Source organism: Gasterosteus aculeatus, chromosome 21 (genome assembly GCF_964276395.1).
Source record: "Gasterosteus aculeatus chromosome 21, fGasAcu3.hap1.1, whole genome shotgun sequence".
NCBI classification, from domain to species: domain Eukaryota; kingdom Metazoa; phylum Chordata; class Actinopteri; order Perciformes; family Gasterosteidae; genus Gasterosteus; species Gasterosteus aculeatus.
The window spans coordinates 4,999,140-5,015,813 of NC_135708.1; the positions used below are offsets into that span (position 1 = coordinate 4,999,140).

General features: G+C 46.1%; 1 protein-coding gene across 1 annotated transcript in view; it reads left to right on the forward strand.

Moving 5' to 3' along the window:
* Positions 1 to 16,674, forward strand: part of LOC120815228 (uncharacterized) — a 33,225-nt gene that overhangs the window by 12,026 nt on the left and 4,525 nt on the right. The window contains exons 12-22 of the mRNA XM_078096957.1: positions 5,172 to 5,207; positions 5,925 to 5,969; positions 6,047 to 6,100; positions 7,485 to 7,547; positions 8,222 to 8,275; positions 9,421 to 9,492; positions 9,961 to 9,996; positions 10,777 to 10,821; positions 14,929 to 14,961; positions 15,565 to 15,711; positions 15,949 to 16,003. Of these exons, the coding sequence (XP_077953083.1) occupies positions 5,172 to 5,207; positions 5,925 to 5,969; positions 6,047 to 6,100; positions 7,485 to 7,547; positions 8,222 to 8,275; positions 9,421 to 9,492; positions 9,961 to 9,996; positions 10,777 to 10,821; positions 14,929 to 14,961; positions 15,565 to 15,711; positions 15,949 to 16,003 (640 nt within the window). The remainder of the gene's footprint in view (positions 1 to 5,171; positions 5,208 to 5,924; positions 5,970 to 6,046; positions 6,101 to 7,484; positions 7,548 to 8,221; positions 8,276 to 9,420; positions 9,493 to 9,960; positions 9,997 to 10,776; positions 10,822 to 14,928; positions 14,962 to 15,564; positions 15,712 to 15,948; positions 16,004 to 16,674) is intronic.

Consider the following 16,674-nt stretch of genomic DNA (forward strand, 5'->3'; position numbering starts at 1 on the left):
CAGCAGCTAGAAGCCCATTTATGACCCTCTGAGAGAGTTAGCATTATGGAGCCACAGGAGAGGTGTGTGTCAGTGTAGAGCCACAGTTGTGTTGTTTATCATCCGGCTCTTTAGCTGCTAAATACTCCACCATGTTCAGCAGCTAATCTCAAAGTGTATCGGCATGCTGCTTGGTGGGTAGTCTCCCTCTCCTCCGCTTCACATCCATGAAAACAGCTGCCTGCTGCTGCTGGGAACAGGTCTGATTAGATACGAGTGAACCGGAACAGTAAAGCTGTGAGAAACAAAGCAGGGAGCAGAAAGACGCTTCATTTGCTGAACTGTGGAGCCTGTGATGCTTCTCTGTGGGTCCAGCAACCCTGGTTCCTGCCAATGACACCGCCATGGAACCAAGCTGCATACTCAGTTACGTTTAGAGGGAGACATGTTTTCTATCGGCACGGTCGTCCTCCAATCAGAGTTGGCACTTCGAACCCCGACTGACCCGCATGTGTCCTTAAGCCAACATTGCTCCTGTAGCTGTGACTAGTGTGTGGATGTTAGTTACTGATGGGCAGGTGGCTCTGTGTGTGGTTCTCCTGTCATCAGGGTATGAATGGATGAATGATGTCATGGTGTTAAAGCGCTTTGAGTGGTTGGAAGACTAGAAAGTAATGTCCATTTACCATCCTGACCAACACTGAGGGAACGTTGATCTGATCATGCTTGGTAAAAACATTGTGGTTCAACACTTAAAACGGCAGTAAGCATTTCTGTTATCCGTCACAAAGAGGAAGTCCACATGACGGAGTCTCCTCCGGTCCTCGGTGGAAACTAAGGGGGAGGGTTTGCATTGACGATATTGTTTGGGCCTTCAGACTGCAACATTCAATACATGGAATGGTAATGGTTCACTTCTCACACATTCATGGAGCAATCTAGACCTGACCTGAGGCCACTAGACCAACAAGCACACATCCCTCCTTCCTGCAGCTCAAGGGATCATTGAACATTCTACTGGTGCTTCTGCTGATACGACACAGAGCCAGACGTATGGCATTAAGGATCTCATTGTCATAAACCAAATTCTCCACACCGATCAGCAAACATGAAGGACTTTAGGTGCACATGTTAGCTACTCTCTAATATTTGTCTTGGAGACCTGTGACCATGCTTACACCACAGGTGAGCTGAGAGCGTCACAGTCGTACCAACCTTTTGATTCCGCCCAGACACCAGACTCCTCCTCAGCTGGTGACAGTAAGTCAATGTGGAGTATTTGACGAAGCAGAAACCCACACGACTCGACCAAACAGCGACATGCTGAGCTTTGTGCTGCAGGAGACGACTTCCACTGCTGTGTAGTGTTTGTCAGGTCGACCCGTTGGTCGGTGATCGGGCTCAGAGTTGTACACCTGCTCTCAGTATTCACTGCGCTGCTACTTTTTAGAAGCAAACACGCTCTTTCTCAGGGATCGGAGCTGCCATCACACTTAGTTCACTTAACAGCAGGTGGTCACGTGTGCTGCTTTACGTCCATAGGGGCCAGGAAGTGTTTCCCCTCCAGGGTCCTGGACCATGACGTCTAAATGGTGCCACTAAGACACCATTTGGGGAACTGGGAACGTAACCAGGGTCTACTGAATTTCCTTCCCCATGACGCCTGTGAAAGCCTCAGGTCAGGACCAGCAAACACGGAAGTCATGTCCTCTGTATTGTTTCTGGGAGTTTACCGGCTTTAATGACAACTATCGCACGGGGGATTTTTTCCAGGCAGATTGTTTGAAACGGCATTTGGACCACCATGCAGCATTATGCCAGTTACCATAGAACGGACAGGAATAGAACTTCACAGCAAGGGAGTCAAAAGCAGATGTTATCTGCTGCACTAAATGAGCACACAATGTGGTCTCCGCCTGAGGTCTCCATTGACTGTAAATCATTTCTGTCCACCCATCCATGACAGCTCCATTGAATGTTAATGAGCCCTACAGAAGCCTTGAGGCTTTCAGCTTGCTCTTTAATCCCAAACAGCCCCCCATGTAACACTGCTCTCTTTCATCCACATTAGCTTTCAAGCTCCACTGTTGGATTTGATGTTTCACACTCAAGTCAAACAAATTAAAAATAATCAGCTTGGTGTCAGCCTCTTATTATCAGGCAATGATTTTCCTGCACCCACATTTATAGATTTTCAGATGCAGCCATGTTTGGTTTCCACGTCACAGGGAGATTAAAATACGTTCTATCACACATTGCTTCCCTATAATTACTAGTAGTTTAACTGTTGGCTGTAAGACGACTTTGTAAAAGATGTTTTACTGATCAAATGGGAACGTTGTACAAATCAGAGGGAAGCCTTTTGGGTTTAATTTAATATAAATTCAGAGTAACTTCCTAAATTCACGTGCAGGTTCCAGCTTCTCCAGCTGCTGGATTACAGATGTAGTTAAATAAATACAAATACTAAAGGATGTGTTCTGTCTCCAAACTTTTCCAACTTTCTGGGATTATTATTTCAACAAAGCAAGCCTTGACGCTCGCATTCAAACCCATCGGTACAAGTTTGTTTTTCAAGACAAACTGGGGCATAAATGGTGTAAGTAAGTCTTTCTTTTTTTAAATGAAGAAAGTGATACATTTAGAAATCACGTTGAGATTATTTCTGACTACAAATAATATGATAATAATAATAGGACTTCAGCTTGAATTCAAGGTACTCTTCAATGTGCATTTAACACTTTTGGCAGCAGATAAACAGACCTTTACTTTAAGAATCCTCGATACCACAAAGAGGATTCCCAGAATAACAACGTACACAATATACACATGTTTAAATTGTTATTCTGGGAATCCTTCCTGTCATTACTCAGTAAGCTATTTGATGAGGTGATTAATCATGGAGACGTTGCCGGTGCTGTTTTACTCAAGTACTAACAAGACGTGCAACACAGAGGCTTCCAAAGACAACTCACACAAAGCAGGCAGATGAAGAACCTTCTAGACCCCCCCAAACACACAGGAGGGGCTATTCATAATGACAGTTTACAGACATGCTGTCTGTGGTGGTGACGTCATTTGAGGTCAGAGTTAACAGGCGCTTGTGTAGCAGCTGGCCGCTTGTCTTAAGCTTCTTGGTTTTTCTTTTCTCAGCAAATCGTTTGTCTGAACATTTTTATATTAAAAACGATGCTTCCCATGTCGGCATGCATAACACGTGTAGAGCAACTTCATCTACTGGGGGCCGAGCATCTGGCTCACCATGGCTCTGCAGGCAGCCAGTAGCAGCGTCTGCCACCGTGGGGGGGATTTTGGAGGTGGTGGGCGGGTCAGCTACTACGTAGCTAGCTTTGAGAGCTCTCTCGTGACAGTTACCCGTCTCTCAGTCTGTGCACGCCGGGGGCCCAATAGTTCCTGTTGGTAAATGAGCGTGTTTGCTTTGGATGGAACCTTTAAGCTTACTTGTGACCACAACACTGTTGGTTAGCTTCTCCCGACAGACCAAACAAACAAAGTTCACGGTTTTCTTCACATATTCACATACTTCTTGCTGACTGTCTCGTCCCCTTTACCTCTCCTGCCACCATTTCATTCAGGATTGCGCTGCCTACTGGCGCCTTTCCCACAGTTTTTGGAGGGAATTTGTTATTTGGTGGACGGTTGTAATTTGACACACAAACCAACCCTTTAACCATGGTTGTCTTTTTTTAATTATGATGGGCATTGTATCTGCCTGCATTCTCATCAGATGGCCAAACCACATCAACTGGAGGGTTTCTCCGTCTCTTTGTCCTTTGAATCTCTTCCTCGTGGATGAAGATACTTAACAATGTCTCCTGTTCCGTCTCTGCCTGGTGACCAAGCTTGAGTTTGATATAAAATGGGTTTTTCTTATTGCATGGTTGTGCCAACTGTCGGTCTTCTACGTCCCCATTCTAGTTAGTGAGGCTCTGAGTCTCCTCAGGCTCTACCAGGCCCAAGCAGCAGCGTAGGCTGCTCACAGGTCAGTCAGCTCGCCTGCTGCTTCTCTATTTCCTCTTGTCCAGTCGTCCACCAGTGTGTCATCTGCTCATTTATTGGGCTGTGGTGGGCTTGTGTAACTATGGGATATGTGGCCCGTATGGCTTCGTGTACGTAGTGCGGCGAGACACTTCAGAGGTAAACAGACTCATTCAGTTGTGGTACGTTCTGTGACTGCAGAGAGTGAAACAAAAAGAAACTGCCTTCAACCTCATGGTGACGTACTTAAAGAACTGAACCAGCGCTACAGTTATTCTTATTTATAGAGCACATTTTTCCTCAACCTAACTCGGCGTCGAGCGCGTTCTATCCGCTGGTGGGTGGAGCCGCCGCGTGCAGCGAGTAGCGGGTAAATGTATAAGGTGGGAAAACGCTTGGTGACGCTTGGCAAATATGTCAAGAGGGACAAGCGCACGGAAGCGGAGAGAATCTGGTCAGTTCTCAAAATACTAAGTTACAGAACATATTTTACAGCTAGTTTCACGTGTACATTGCCAGCGGGCGTGTGTTAGCGTGTTAGCATGTTAGCGTGGCCCCCGCTGGAACACGTGGATGTTGCAAACAGTGTAGGGGGCTTTGCGATCTCGAGGATGGTTAAAACTTTATTGCGTGCTTTGTTGTGTCTGTTTATCTAAAAATGAGTTTATTTGCTGCTGTTCATTTTGGTTTTAACAAGCTCCCGCCTCACAAGATCTCCTCACCACACAACGTGTGCGTCAAACCCCCAAACAGTAACACAAGTTCACGACGGTTCCCTTTGTGTGACGTAGCTGAGACGAGAGGGAAGTTCTACACTCGAGCAAAAGTAGTAAACTAATGTGCACCGATCCGAGGCCCTGCAGCGCAACAGATAGGACAACTTTTATATGGATATATAATTCTGTATATAGTGTTTATTTACAAATATGTCATTCTTTGATGAGCTAATGTCTGGACAAAAGGGTTGTTGTATTTTACATGTGAAATAATAATAACTATTAAATCACACAACACGGAATCAATCTTTTGCATTGTCGTTACAGTTTGATGAATTCTATAAATACGTGTGAATTATATTCCACATTTTATCTTCTCAGTCGTGTTTTCCACAGGAACATGTGAATGAGCGATGATGATCACATGGCAAACCGCCTGTAAGGGGAGAAATACTCACGTGTCTGTTGTGTCTTCAGGGAGTGCAGGGTGCTGCTGGAGCTCAAGGCGCCCCGGTGAGTTGATGTGGATTTGATGCCCTACAGAAGGCTGGATGCAATGAGTGACTAAAATGTGATCATGTGATGCATGTCAAGAGTTAAGCGTTGAGAGTTGAGCGTTCTGTCCATATTACAAGCTACTGCTTTTTAACGACATAAGAGAGAGCTCCTATTTCATTGGTGCTTTTATACATCTCTGTGTTCTAGTAAAGCCACTTCTAGCCCGCCTACGCACACACAAACACACACGTGCACACACTAAGACACACGACGGACAAGGCCGTCCTTCGTCTTCTGGTCTGCACATGGACGATGAGACATTCCATGGTGAGCTTTGAGGAGTGTCGGCCTGTCAGCGCCGGCCTTTACGTTAGAGCTTTTATCCAATCATATGTCAGCCGTCATGTGGTCCAAGAGATGTGCCCGAGGCCGTCAGAATCAACAGTGCGGTCAGTTATAGTGCATTGTTGTCTAAATGAGAAGTTTCTGCAGCCGTGGCGTCATGATGAAGGTATTAGCAGGTGGACGCATTGAGGCAGGACTTTGTGGAACATCACTGAAGGCCTGAAGACAGGAGCTATGCACCTCAATCCAGTTCATTATATTTACCAGCGTTTTGATGTGAATGACAAATGTTCCAAATGATTAAGGATGAGGATACATAATACATCCACTAGTTGAAAAGATGGAGACCTCATGTATGTATTCACACCTTTACTGTGTCGTCCACAGGGTGTCCAGGGTTCTCCTGGTGAAAAGGGCCCAGAGGGACTTCAGGTACGGTGGGACTCGACAAGACTTGTTAGAATTGTCTTGAAGCTTTAATGGATTGTTTCCCTTTGATGCCTTTTCAGGGCGCGGGCGGCTTGCCGGGTCCAAGAGGACGACCTGGAACAAACGGGGCGCTGGTTGGTTCAACATCACCATCCCTCTTTTCCCAACATGCTGAAACAATGCGCTGGCGTCTCCTAGTATTGACCCTTGTTCATAGCCAACGCGATTCCTGCAGGAATCACTCCCCACCTTACTGCACTAGAGGATTGTGCTCGTTTGTCAGGGAACACGTTCTCAGTGATCCGCGGGGGCTCCTCCACTTCCAGCTTCGCTCAGCGTTGGAAGCATTCTTGTCAAAACAACCTTCGACTGGAAGTTCACGTAGGTTTAAGGTGTACGGTAGTTACAGGACAAATCTGTGTCAACCTGTAAAGTGGGCCGGTTATTAAGATCTTACTTACTTTGTCCACATTTGAATCCTAAGGGGTTACCTATGAGTGAGTAAGGGGCCCCCTGTTCACCCATTAGTCTTCCAGCAGCACAATTCCCTTCATAATGAGATGATTCATTCAGCCCAGGCACCATGTGAGCCCATTTGATTTACTTAGCAATGCCATTAAGGTGGTGAGTGGCTGTTAATTTAGAGCCAGAGTCAGATGAGTGTGTGTGGGTTTACAGCTGTACACACAGTCAGGCCCCCCCCCCCCCCTCTGGTAAACAAGATTACACGTGGACACACACAATCACAGCGCAGCAGTGTGAGTACACGCCTCCATGTGGTCCCTGGAAAGTATGCCTGTAGCTCGGTGCCCTCTTGTGGGGGGAGTGAGACAGCACAGATGTGTAATGAAGAGTGCAGTGACCACTGGATGGGAATGCATGCACATTAGCATGAAGGAAACCTGTGTAGATGAACACCCAACATGGCTCCATTACAGATTTGGGCCTTTTTTTAGACTGCATTTGCTTCAAACTCTTTCTGTGACACAAAAACAGCTGATTGGGATTGACGGTTCTCTGTCCACGTCTCATATGCAGTCTGTGAGTTCTGCACACCTTGACAAGAGGAGCATGACATCGTACTCACAAATATCTGAAGATGTCAGATGTGGAACGTTGGTTAGTTGGTTTTCTACAGTTGTGCCATCGCGTTTCATCGATGAGGAGTATATACATCGTTATCTTTAGCTTGCTATTGACCTGGAGCTCATATTATACTTTTTATTGTCCCTCACAGTCAATCCGATTACGCCACTGTGGATTCATCGGTTCCTCTGGGAAAGGCACAATGCTTTCTTCAATATGCAAACGTGTGGATGTGCATGGGTTTGTTTGGGAGTGTGTGTGTGTGCATTGTGAGTGGACTTAAGGCATCTCATCTCCCCACAGTACCTTCTGACTAAGCCATCACAGACTCTGCCACATCCAGCCCAGAGCTCTGCGCCTGTCTCCCATCTCATTCTCTCACCCCTTCCTTCCTCCATTTCCTCCTCTCCCTCCATATCTCTCTCCGTCCAGGGAATCCAGGGAGCCCAGGGGCCTCAGGGGCCGCCCGGAGAGTTTGGTCCAGATGGTCCCAAGGTGCGTACCTTATAATGAGTCTTTATGCTAATGTGCTGCTGCAACCCCCCCTCCCACTTCTCTTGATGTTCCCGTAGAGAAAACAGCGTTTTGCTGAGAGGGAGGCAACTCGTTTGGAATGAAATTGTTTCTAAATAGAAGTGCTACACTGCCAAAGACTGTTCACATTTAGACAAATTGATCTTTTCCCATAAAGAACTCAAGTCAGGGGTGTAGCCACAGACCCAAGGGGAACTCCCATCATGTGTTGTTGCACTGTCGTGTAGTTTGGGAATTTGCAACTTGGTCCGATGGTCCGAACAGAGATGTGATATCATAACTTTCAGCCCTGGAGCGCAGACGGTGCATCGCTGAAAGGTTGGGAAGCAGAATGCTGCTTTTCATGCATTTGATGGTGAACTGTGCCGACAAGCAGCTCCAACCTGCGATGCACCGACCAGCTCAAGATCTGTTCAAGCAGCTGTGAAGAGAATGGTGGTTTTAAAAGGAAAACATTGCAAAGTGTTTGACCGGTAACAAATGACATCGTATCTTTCCTGCTTTGTGCTGGTTTCCGGTGGTGGGAAGTAGCTGAGTACGTCGACCCGAGCAGCTACTCTTGCTGAGTACACATGGGAGGCCCATCTGTGTCACCAACAGAAGGCCCTCACAGGTGTGTTATGTGTTTCATTTAGGGGAGGTGTGGAGACCCAGGAGCCACCGGACCTGCTGGTCCACCAGGCCAGAAGGTGAGGTTAGCCAGCACAATGGTCCCCCTTCCCCTCTGTCTGTCAGTCTGTCTTCAACGCTTTCTTTTGCTTTGTGTTTTCTTTGAGACCTACTTAATCGTCTCATAATTACAGGCATTCTCTCTTATATATCTAGTGTCACTGTATCATCTTCAGCTAGGTGTGCTGTGTCCAGGGAAATAACAAAGCTGCTGTTGCCGTTGATCGTAGTCTTTAGTGCGCAGAGTGAAATCAGGGGTAACAACTACACACTGAACCGATGTGTGAAAGGGGGGCGGCTTACAGTGCACGTGAACGTGCCCCATCTACAGCTTTACATTTTCTCTTTTCTAAACCAACATCACTCTCTCATCGTGCCAGAAAGTTCCTACTTCCCTTTGGGTCCTGCTGATCATTGACAGCTGGACTTTTATTGGAATCAAGTGACGCGTTTTCAGCAATTAAAAAGTCAACTTTGTTTTTAATTGTGAATCTCTTTTGCTATTTAAAAATCACTGTATATTTTACGAGTGAAGAAATAAATCACACAAAAAAACTTTTGAATTTTGAGAATCGCCTGAAAAAAAGTGTCACTGAGAGGGTATCAAGGCCTATAAAACATGGAGATACCGGGCTAAACACACATGCATGTGGTCGCCTAGCGTGTGGATGGTAATTGTGGAACGTTTTACCACCACAGAGTGAAGATGAAGTGACATTGGGCTTAGAACCCCTCCAACGCTGTACAGCTGCATTCAGCGTCGTCTGTGCTACCGATTGGTTTTGGGGTTTTGCGTTTTTAGCTTCTAGCTTCGATGGAAAAAGTTATCTGGACTCATTTGCAGAACATACGTTTACTAACGAACAGTGTGAAGCGTTCCTGTATCTGTTGGTGACGGGTACAGATTGTTCCTGTTGGAAGTCGCTTCTGGCTCGGTGACCTTTAGGGCGACCCCTGACCCTGAAGCAGCTGGCAAGTTTCTACACACAATAGGAGAGACACACCTGGAAAGAACTCTAGCGTTATTTTCCCCTGTATGTGCTTCCTCTTTGGACATGATGGTGGGACACGTGGGGTGAAATGGGACAGTTTGAGGAACACAGCAGAACAGCACCACTGTGGTTTCTTCGATGGCAGCCATTGATTTACACTCTCATTTCTACAGGGCTCGGCAGGGGAGTCGGGGTTTCCAGGGCTGCCAGGTGCCACGGGACTGTCTGGGTTCAAAGGTCACAAGGTGAAAGTCATCTATTATGGTACATGTGTAGTGAATGTGACTGCATAATTCACCTTTGTTCTTGTTTCGTGGTACACGCAACTTCCACACATGCACCATTTCAAATAACACCTGGATGGTTTGGTTTAGAACGAATGGTAACAGACGACACTATGAATGATTTGTAGCCTTCGTTTGCATGTTGGACTGTAGATAGTAATGGCTGCTATGATATATACTTGTTCATACGTTGCTTAGATGACATGATTCATTTCAATGGTGCTGAAGGTCGTCCTTCTCACTTCAAAAGCCGTGCGTGAAAGCTGATAAATAGGAGGCGCCCTGATCCTGATCAGTGGCTTTGCCGGCGTCCTGTGCGTCTCTGGTCACTCCCCATGCGGCTGACAGAGCGGACTCCTCCACCAGCCTCTATTTGGATGTGACACTTCCTGTAAATTGGACGTCTTCTAATGTCCAACGTATCTGTAGGGGGGGAAAGGAGAGACGGGCCCTGGAGGACGCCAGGTATTACACCTCACACTCACGCTTCACTGTTCAACACACAAACTCACAACACTGGAGGAGTTATGGCATCAAACCAATGTTGGTAAAGAAGCCTTTCCAGGGGAGGAGATCACGGGCAGCGATTCCACAGAACAGGGTCAACAGGTAGAATCATGTCCTTAATTAAACCACAACTAAATCAAGTACAGTACACACACACACACACACACACACACACACAATACAATCAAATAATACCTCCTCTGTAAACAGACACATGATGACACTCGGCCTGTTTAAACATAATTACAGTAATCCCGTTACAGCTGTGTGGACTTAAGGGTCTCAATGGCTTCGTATAATCTTCCATTGTCATATCATACCTTATATTAAGAGACTGACAGTAAATATACTACATAAAGTCCATCTCACATCATTAAGACATCAAACGTCTGAGCATCAACACAGAGGAAGCGATGAGCTCCGTTACTCAGTCGCTTCCTTCTTACGCGCTGTAATTGAAAAGAGGCGTCAGGAGCAGAGGAAGGAGCGCTGTGTGACAGTGCTGCAGGAAAAGAGATGGAAAGTCCGGCTTGTTAAAGGTCACCAGTAGCCAATTCCCCCCCTGTCCCTCCCCGGGCCGCTCTTATTGGCTGATAGTAGTAATCATGACCTTTTCTCTACACACACACACACACACATCTAATTCACCATCGCTGCACACGTTCAATGACACACACACAAACCAGCACGTGTGCAAACAAACGTCCAAACATCTAATCATGATGTATGTCTCTGCAGGGGGAGCGAGGCACAGATGGAGATCCAGGGACTCCCGGTGTACCTGTGAGTGTAGATTTGCACTCCCCCCACTGGGTGGCAGTGAAGCTTTTTTCAATGTTGAGATTCAGTTCTGTGTTTGAAATATATGTGCAGGTGTGGATGGCAAGAACATCTCCACCCATCACTTACAAGCAGCTAAATAGTGGTCGGAACTCGAGTTGTATTTAATCTCAACATCTGTCAGTTGTTAATAACAAAATCACAACAACTGGAATGAAGATGATATCAATACAAAACAAAAGTTACGTGAGTAACTACGGTTCTCTGAATCCTGGATGACCACAGGTCTTTTGTCTCGTGGCTGCGCAGGTCGAGTATTTTATACAACAGCAAAGTCACCTGTGACCTCAGGTGACCTCCACAGGCTAGAAGTTCTGGTGTCGTCCTGAGATCAGTCCTACGGTATCTAAGCCCTTAGAGCGCAACCGGGTACAGTAGCCCCCCCCCGATGGAGGGTCAAACTGCCGCCCCCTTTGAGCGAAAAGCTGTAGTCGGCCACAAGGTGACATCCGAGCCGACCGGGCTGGCGTCAAAACGGCAGCTTCAAGCCTCCCAGCCCCGTGTCACGTGGCGGGGAAGGCAGGACCCAGACGCAGAGCTTTGGGAAACTAAAAGACTGATAGTCAAGACTTCAAATCAAAAAAAAGGCCAAGGGAGAAAAATGCTGACAGGAACCAGGAACCCTCAGACCCCGTTGACACGATGGGGAAACAGTTGGGCCTTTCATTTACACAAAAACTGAGGTTTTATCACGGAAAACGATTGTTTCTTAAAACTCCGGCCAAAGTGGAGATTTCTGAAAACTCAGTTTTTGTGTTTGCGTGTGAACTCGGTCCAACAGAGTTTTAGGTTGTCAAACGTCACAGTGTGCGACTTGTTGTTGGTTTTGAGAATTCTGATTGGTTTGCACGTCTTTATCCTTCTCGTTACACTGCCGACTACAGGTTTGGCGTAGTTATAATGGCGCCCGGGGCCGTATTTATGCGGGTTCATATGAACAGAAACTTTTTTGAAAACAGAGGGGCAGAAATATTCATTTCTGTAAATACTGTAAATATGTGTAAATGTGGACTCAGACTTGAACTTCCAGAACATTCATCAATGACGTGACACGAGACGCACACGGCTTAAATACACTGGGAGGTGCAGGTGATTGGACACAGGTGGAAACAATCATGACACGGCAGCCAATCATAGGACAAGGCAGGAAGTGAAGTTAACCAGGGACACAAGAGGCCAGAAACTACAAAATAAGACAGAACCCAAACCGTGACACCCTGCCTCGATTAGGTGACACCTACAGGTGGGTGAGTGCTGAAGCCTTCTGCAGAAGAATGTATTATTCCTGCAACATGGCAACAAATGACTTTTTGTTGATGACATAATCAAAAAAAGGTTTTTAGAGAGATCAGATGAGCTGAAATATCCTCAGCTGGTGGAAAGACGAGAATAACATGTTCCTCCTGAGTAATTCCAAGGTGAAATAAGGCTTCAGCTGTGAGAAGCAGGGTTGCAAAACTGATCGATCATCACAATAATCTTCCTCATCACTATTTGGTGATGTTCAACTTCAAGCCAAGCTTTATGAAATCCACAACTTGATACCAACACCACCGGCTGAGGAGCATTCAAGGAATAGATTAGCACGAATTGATCACTGAGCCGTGGATCTTCTCCTATCCAGAAAGGGTTTAGACCAGCGATTCCCAAAGTTTGGGCCCCCTGGTGGGCCGCAAAGGTACTGCAGGTGGGCCGCGAGAGGTCATTCACAATAAATAAATAAAATGTTTTTAATTTTCAATTTTGAAAAGTTTGAAATTATTATAAAAATATTTATGATTTAAATTACGATTGATAAGAACGCACTTGTTGATAACGCACATGTTTTTCTCAGTTTAAGTATTATTTGAACAATTCTAGCGGCACATTAGGTATGTGAAACATTAACTGATGAAGCACAAACAATTTAAACGAACAGATTAATAAAACAATACGGCTCTCGCTGGAAACGGCTGCTCTTGTCCGCCTGTCGTTGTAGTATTAAAGTAAATATATATGAGCTCTGGAGAAAATGGTATACAAAACATACATTGTCGTTAATACATTTTTAATCGGTTAAATTCTTAAACTAGGGATGATTAAATGACCTTATGTTTTGATCAGAGTTGTGATTAAAGGTTTGGGTGGGCCTTCAAATTCTTGAGTTTGGGAACTGCTGGTTTAGACAATGCGCGCGTGTGTTGAGACCGAGTTGTGTAGTCTTGACACAGAGAAAAGAAGTGGATTTCTCAGTTTACAGTCTAATGTTCCCACTCTGTACTTCCACAGTGTCAAGAGCAGCTCAGCCTACATGAGACACACTGTCAGGTCCAAATGCATCAGCAGTGAATCACAAGTATTTTACTGCTGCAATGACATATTTTCGTCTCCAGACAGACTTCCTAATACTTACTGGGTAAAATAAATATGAGCGTTTGCTCTACAGTGCGTTCTGTTCTCCTGGTGTCCTTCCTCATTCTCTGTGTGTTTTTCTCCGATCTTCAGCTCCTGCTGTCCATATCGGACAGTGTCCTCTGGCAGGATACTGACCCCCAGATTACTCTGAATGTTTCCCCGTTGGGGATTATTTCTGCTCCTGATGGGCAGGTGGCATCTGGAATGGCAGCAGGTGTTGACATGCACTTTGAGCTTTGAGTGGTGGAGACTGGAAAGGCGAAACCCAAACATACAGGGAAGGTGTTGACTTCCACGTTGTGGTGCATGGCTCAGAACGCTGCACACTCGGGGCCTCGTGGACCAGCGCTTTTGTGCCCACGCATGTTTGTTCCGCAATGTGCGCGTTAAAGCGCGGCGAGGTACAAACAAGGCGCACGGAGGTAAAAGCGCAGACTGCCTGTCGCAGGAAGTGAAAAAGGCAAATTGTGCTTTTCCGTGTCATGCGTATGCATTCATGGGAGGGTCAAGGGGAAAGTGGGAGTTGCATAAAGTGCGCCAAATTATGTGTCCGCGGTATGTAAAGACACCGCACGTGGAAGCGCACCTCCGTTTTGAGGTGAAACTTCTCAGCCTCTTAAAAGCAGGTGTAAACCAAAGTGCTGGTTGTCTCACACATCTGGCGCGTATGGCGGCAAATCACTGTCAAAATTCAAGAGCGCAAATCAGGTTGATGCGCGTTGATGCACATTAAGACCGATGTGTTGATAAATCATCAATGTTGTTTTGTATTTTTAAGGATATACATAGAATATGACACATACAGAATGACACACACGCACACACACTGATGTGCGTTCAGTGTAGACAGTCACTCCCAGAAGAGATTGAAAGGAAAACGGTGTGGTGGCTGGTTCCAACGCAGTGATACGAGGCCCCAATCAGCTTGTCAGCCCTTGGACACCAAAAGGGGAGGCCATCATGTTTCAGTGCACAATGAAAACCTCGCCGCTGTATCTCTGGTGTTTGAGATGTGAATATGCTGAAAGTACTTGTATTTCTATTATTAGTCTAATGACCACTCAAAGCTCTTCCACCCTACATGTCACTCACCCATTCATACACTGAGGACAGAAGCTTCGTCAGGAGCCGGGAATCAAACCTCCGATCCTCTGATTGAAGGACAACCTGGCACCAGACATGAGCTTTATGGGGGCCGGTGGAATGTAACAAAGGGTCCCAAAGTAGAAGGTCGGTGGGTGATGAGGGCTGTAAGAAACAGTCTCTGTGGACATCACGATGCTTCTAAAAAATACTCCCCGACCATCTCATGCAAATCCTTGGAAAACATTTTCTCAAAGCAAGAGAACTTTTTATTTGTATCCTCCAGGCGAAGGGGTGTTGAAATCACCTACCAGTAAAGAAGAACATGCAATTGCAAAAAGAGGAAGCATTTTAAGGAAAGCAGAACACCACAGTCAGAGCTTTTTTTAGAAACAAAAAAAGCTTCAGAGAATGCATTACAGTGACCTAAACTCCTTCGTGAACGGTTGTGTTCAGCAAGGCAAAGCAGCGAGTTCTTCTGTCATTTCATATGAAGTTACTAACTGTCTCTCTATTTCCCCCACTTCTGCACCCAACCCCCACCTCACCCCACACTTTTTTTTCTTCCATCAGGGCGAAAGGGGACCCATGGGAAGGAAGGGAGAGGTGTGTCAAATTAGACTTTGTGATATTAGATATAATCCATTCGGCCTTGTTCTGAAGCCTGTCAAGCTGTAGAAGACTTGCACAGTCAATACCCCCAGGCCGGGATAAGTCTGGCCCCCCGGGCCAAAGCCTACATCACAAAGGCCCTCTCTTCTAAAGGCGCACATATATACGGAAATATCAAATAGTACTATAGACTACTGTGTGCAGATCACAATATGTGGAGATCCAGTCTCCTTCACATGTGGAGGACGTCATCGGATGATAAATTCATTTTAATGTTGACTCTTTTAATGTCTTGTTGCACAATTTGATTTACCGCTGTGCAGTTATTATTTGGAAATTTACGTCTGAGCAGACACACTGGTCTTCATACAGCTCTTGGCTTTGGAAAGATAAAAAAAGAATAAACTCTTAAAATGCTGAAAAGTTCTGAGTATAGAAAAACTTTACACATATGCCGACCGACACTAGATAAACAGTATCTGGGAATGTTTCGGAGAAGGTATATAATTATCCTTATGCGTCAATAGCAATAATAATGATTAATCTCTTCTTTTGTAAGCTTTTTTTCCTCCTCTCTTATCCCTTCTGTGTCTCCAGACTGGAATGACAGGTGACTCAGGCCACAGGGGGCCTGAAGGAAAGAAAGGGGACATGGGCCACATGGGACCTGCTGGTCCCAGGGGTTTTCTTGGTCAGGACGGGTTGCCGGGGCGACCAGGTCAACCGGGATATCCTGGGAAGCCTGTGAGTGACGCCCTTCTCTGAGAAGATACATGGGCTGAAAGAAGGCATCAGTGATTTCCTGCCTCGACTGGGCCGTTATGTTCAGGATTAATGGAAGCGTCGCTGTCAGTGAGGGAGCGCAGTGTGAAGTCAGAGGACGAAGCGTTGAGGAGAGGGTGTAAATCTGCAGGCACGCTCGGCTTTTCCCAGTCCCACAGCTGATTCAGCTGAATCCAAGTGTAACTGTGTGTGTTGCAGGGCAAGCCTCCCTCAGATGAATATCTTCTGAAGCTGTGCACTGATGTTCTGCGTAGTAAGTATTGCTTTGTTTTACACTCTGGTCTGAAACTCCCTCCCAGCACGCACCAAAGGCTGCTAACAGCTTCCTCACATGTCTATCTGTGGCTGTCTGCTGCTACCTGACCAGGCAGTGCACACTCTTACAAGCTTCTGCTGGAAACAGCTGCTGCTGTTGTACAAGTTCAAGGTTCTTTTCAATGATGCGACAAGGGACAAAAGACACACATGGCTTAAATACACTGGGGAGGTGCAGGTGATTGGACACAGGTGGAAACAATCAGGAACACGGCAGACAATCACAGGGGGAGACAGGCAGGAAGTGAAGTTAACCAGGGACACAAGAATGAAACTACAAAATACAACAGGAAAGAAACCCAAACCGTGACACGCATATGGCCGCTAGGTAACTCCCAACATGACGATAGCTACGCCGGCGGCTAGTGGCTAGCAAACATCAACAACAGTGCTATCAGCGCTACCAGTGCGCTAACCTGCGCTAACCTGCCCAAAGCAGTCGTCAAACCAAAAGAATTAGCTGAAAGACACCAAAATGCTCCTCATGGATGACAACTGATTATAGCGGTCTTCAACCAAAATCCATGATTGGTTTATTGATTGATTGCACTACGAGGTGGCTGCTTTAACCCCCCTCACACTTTGCCTAAATGAACATAAATGAACTTG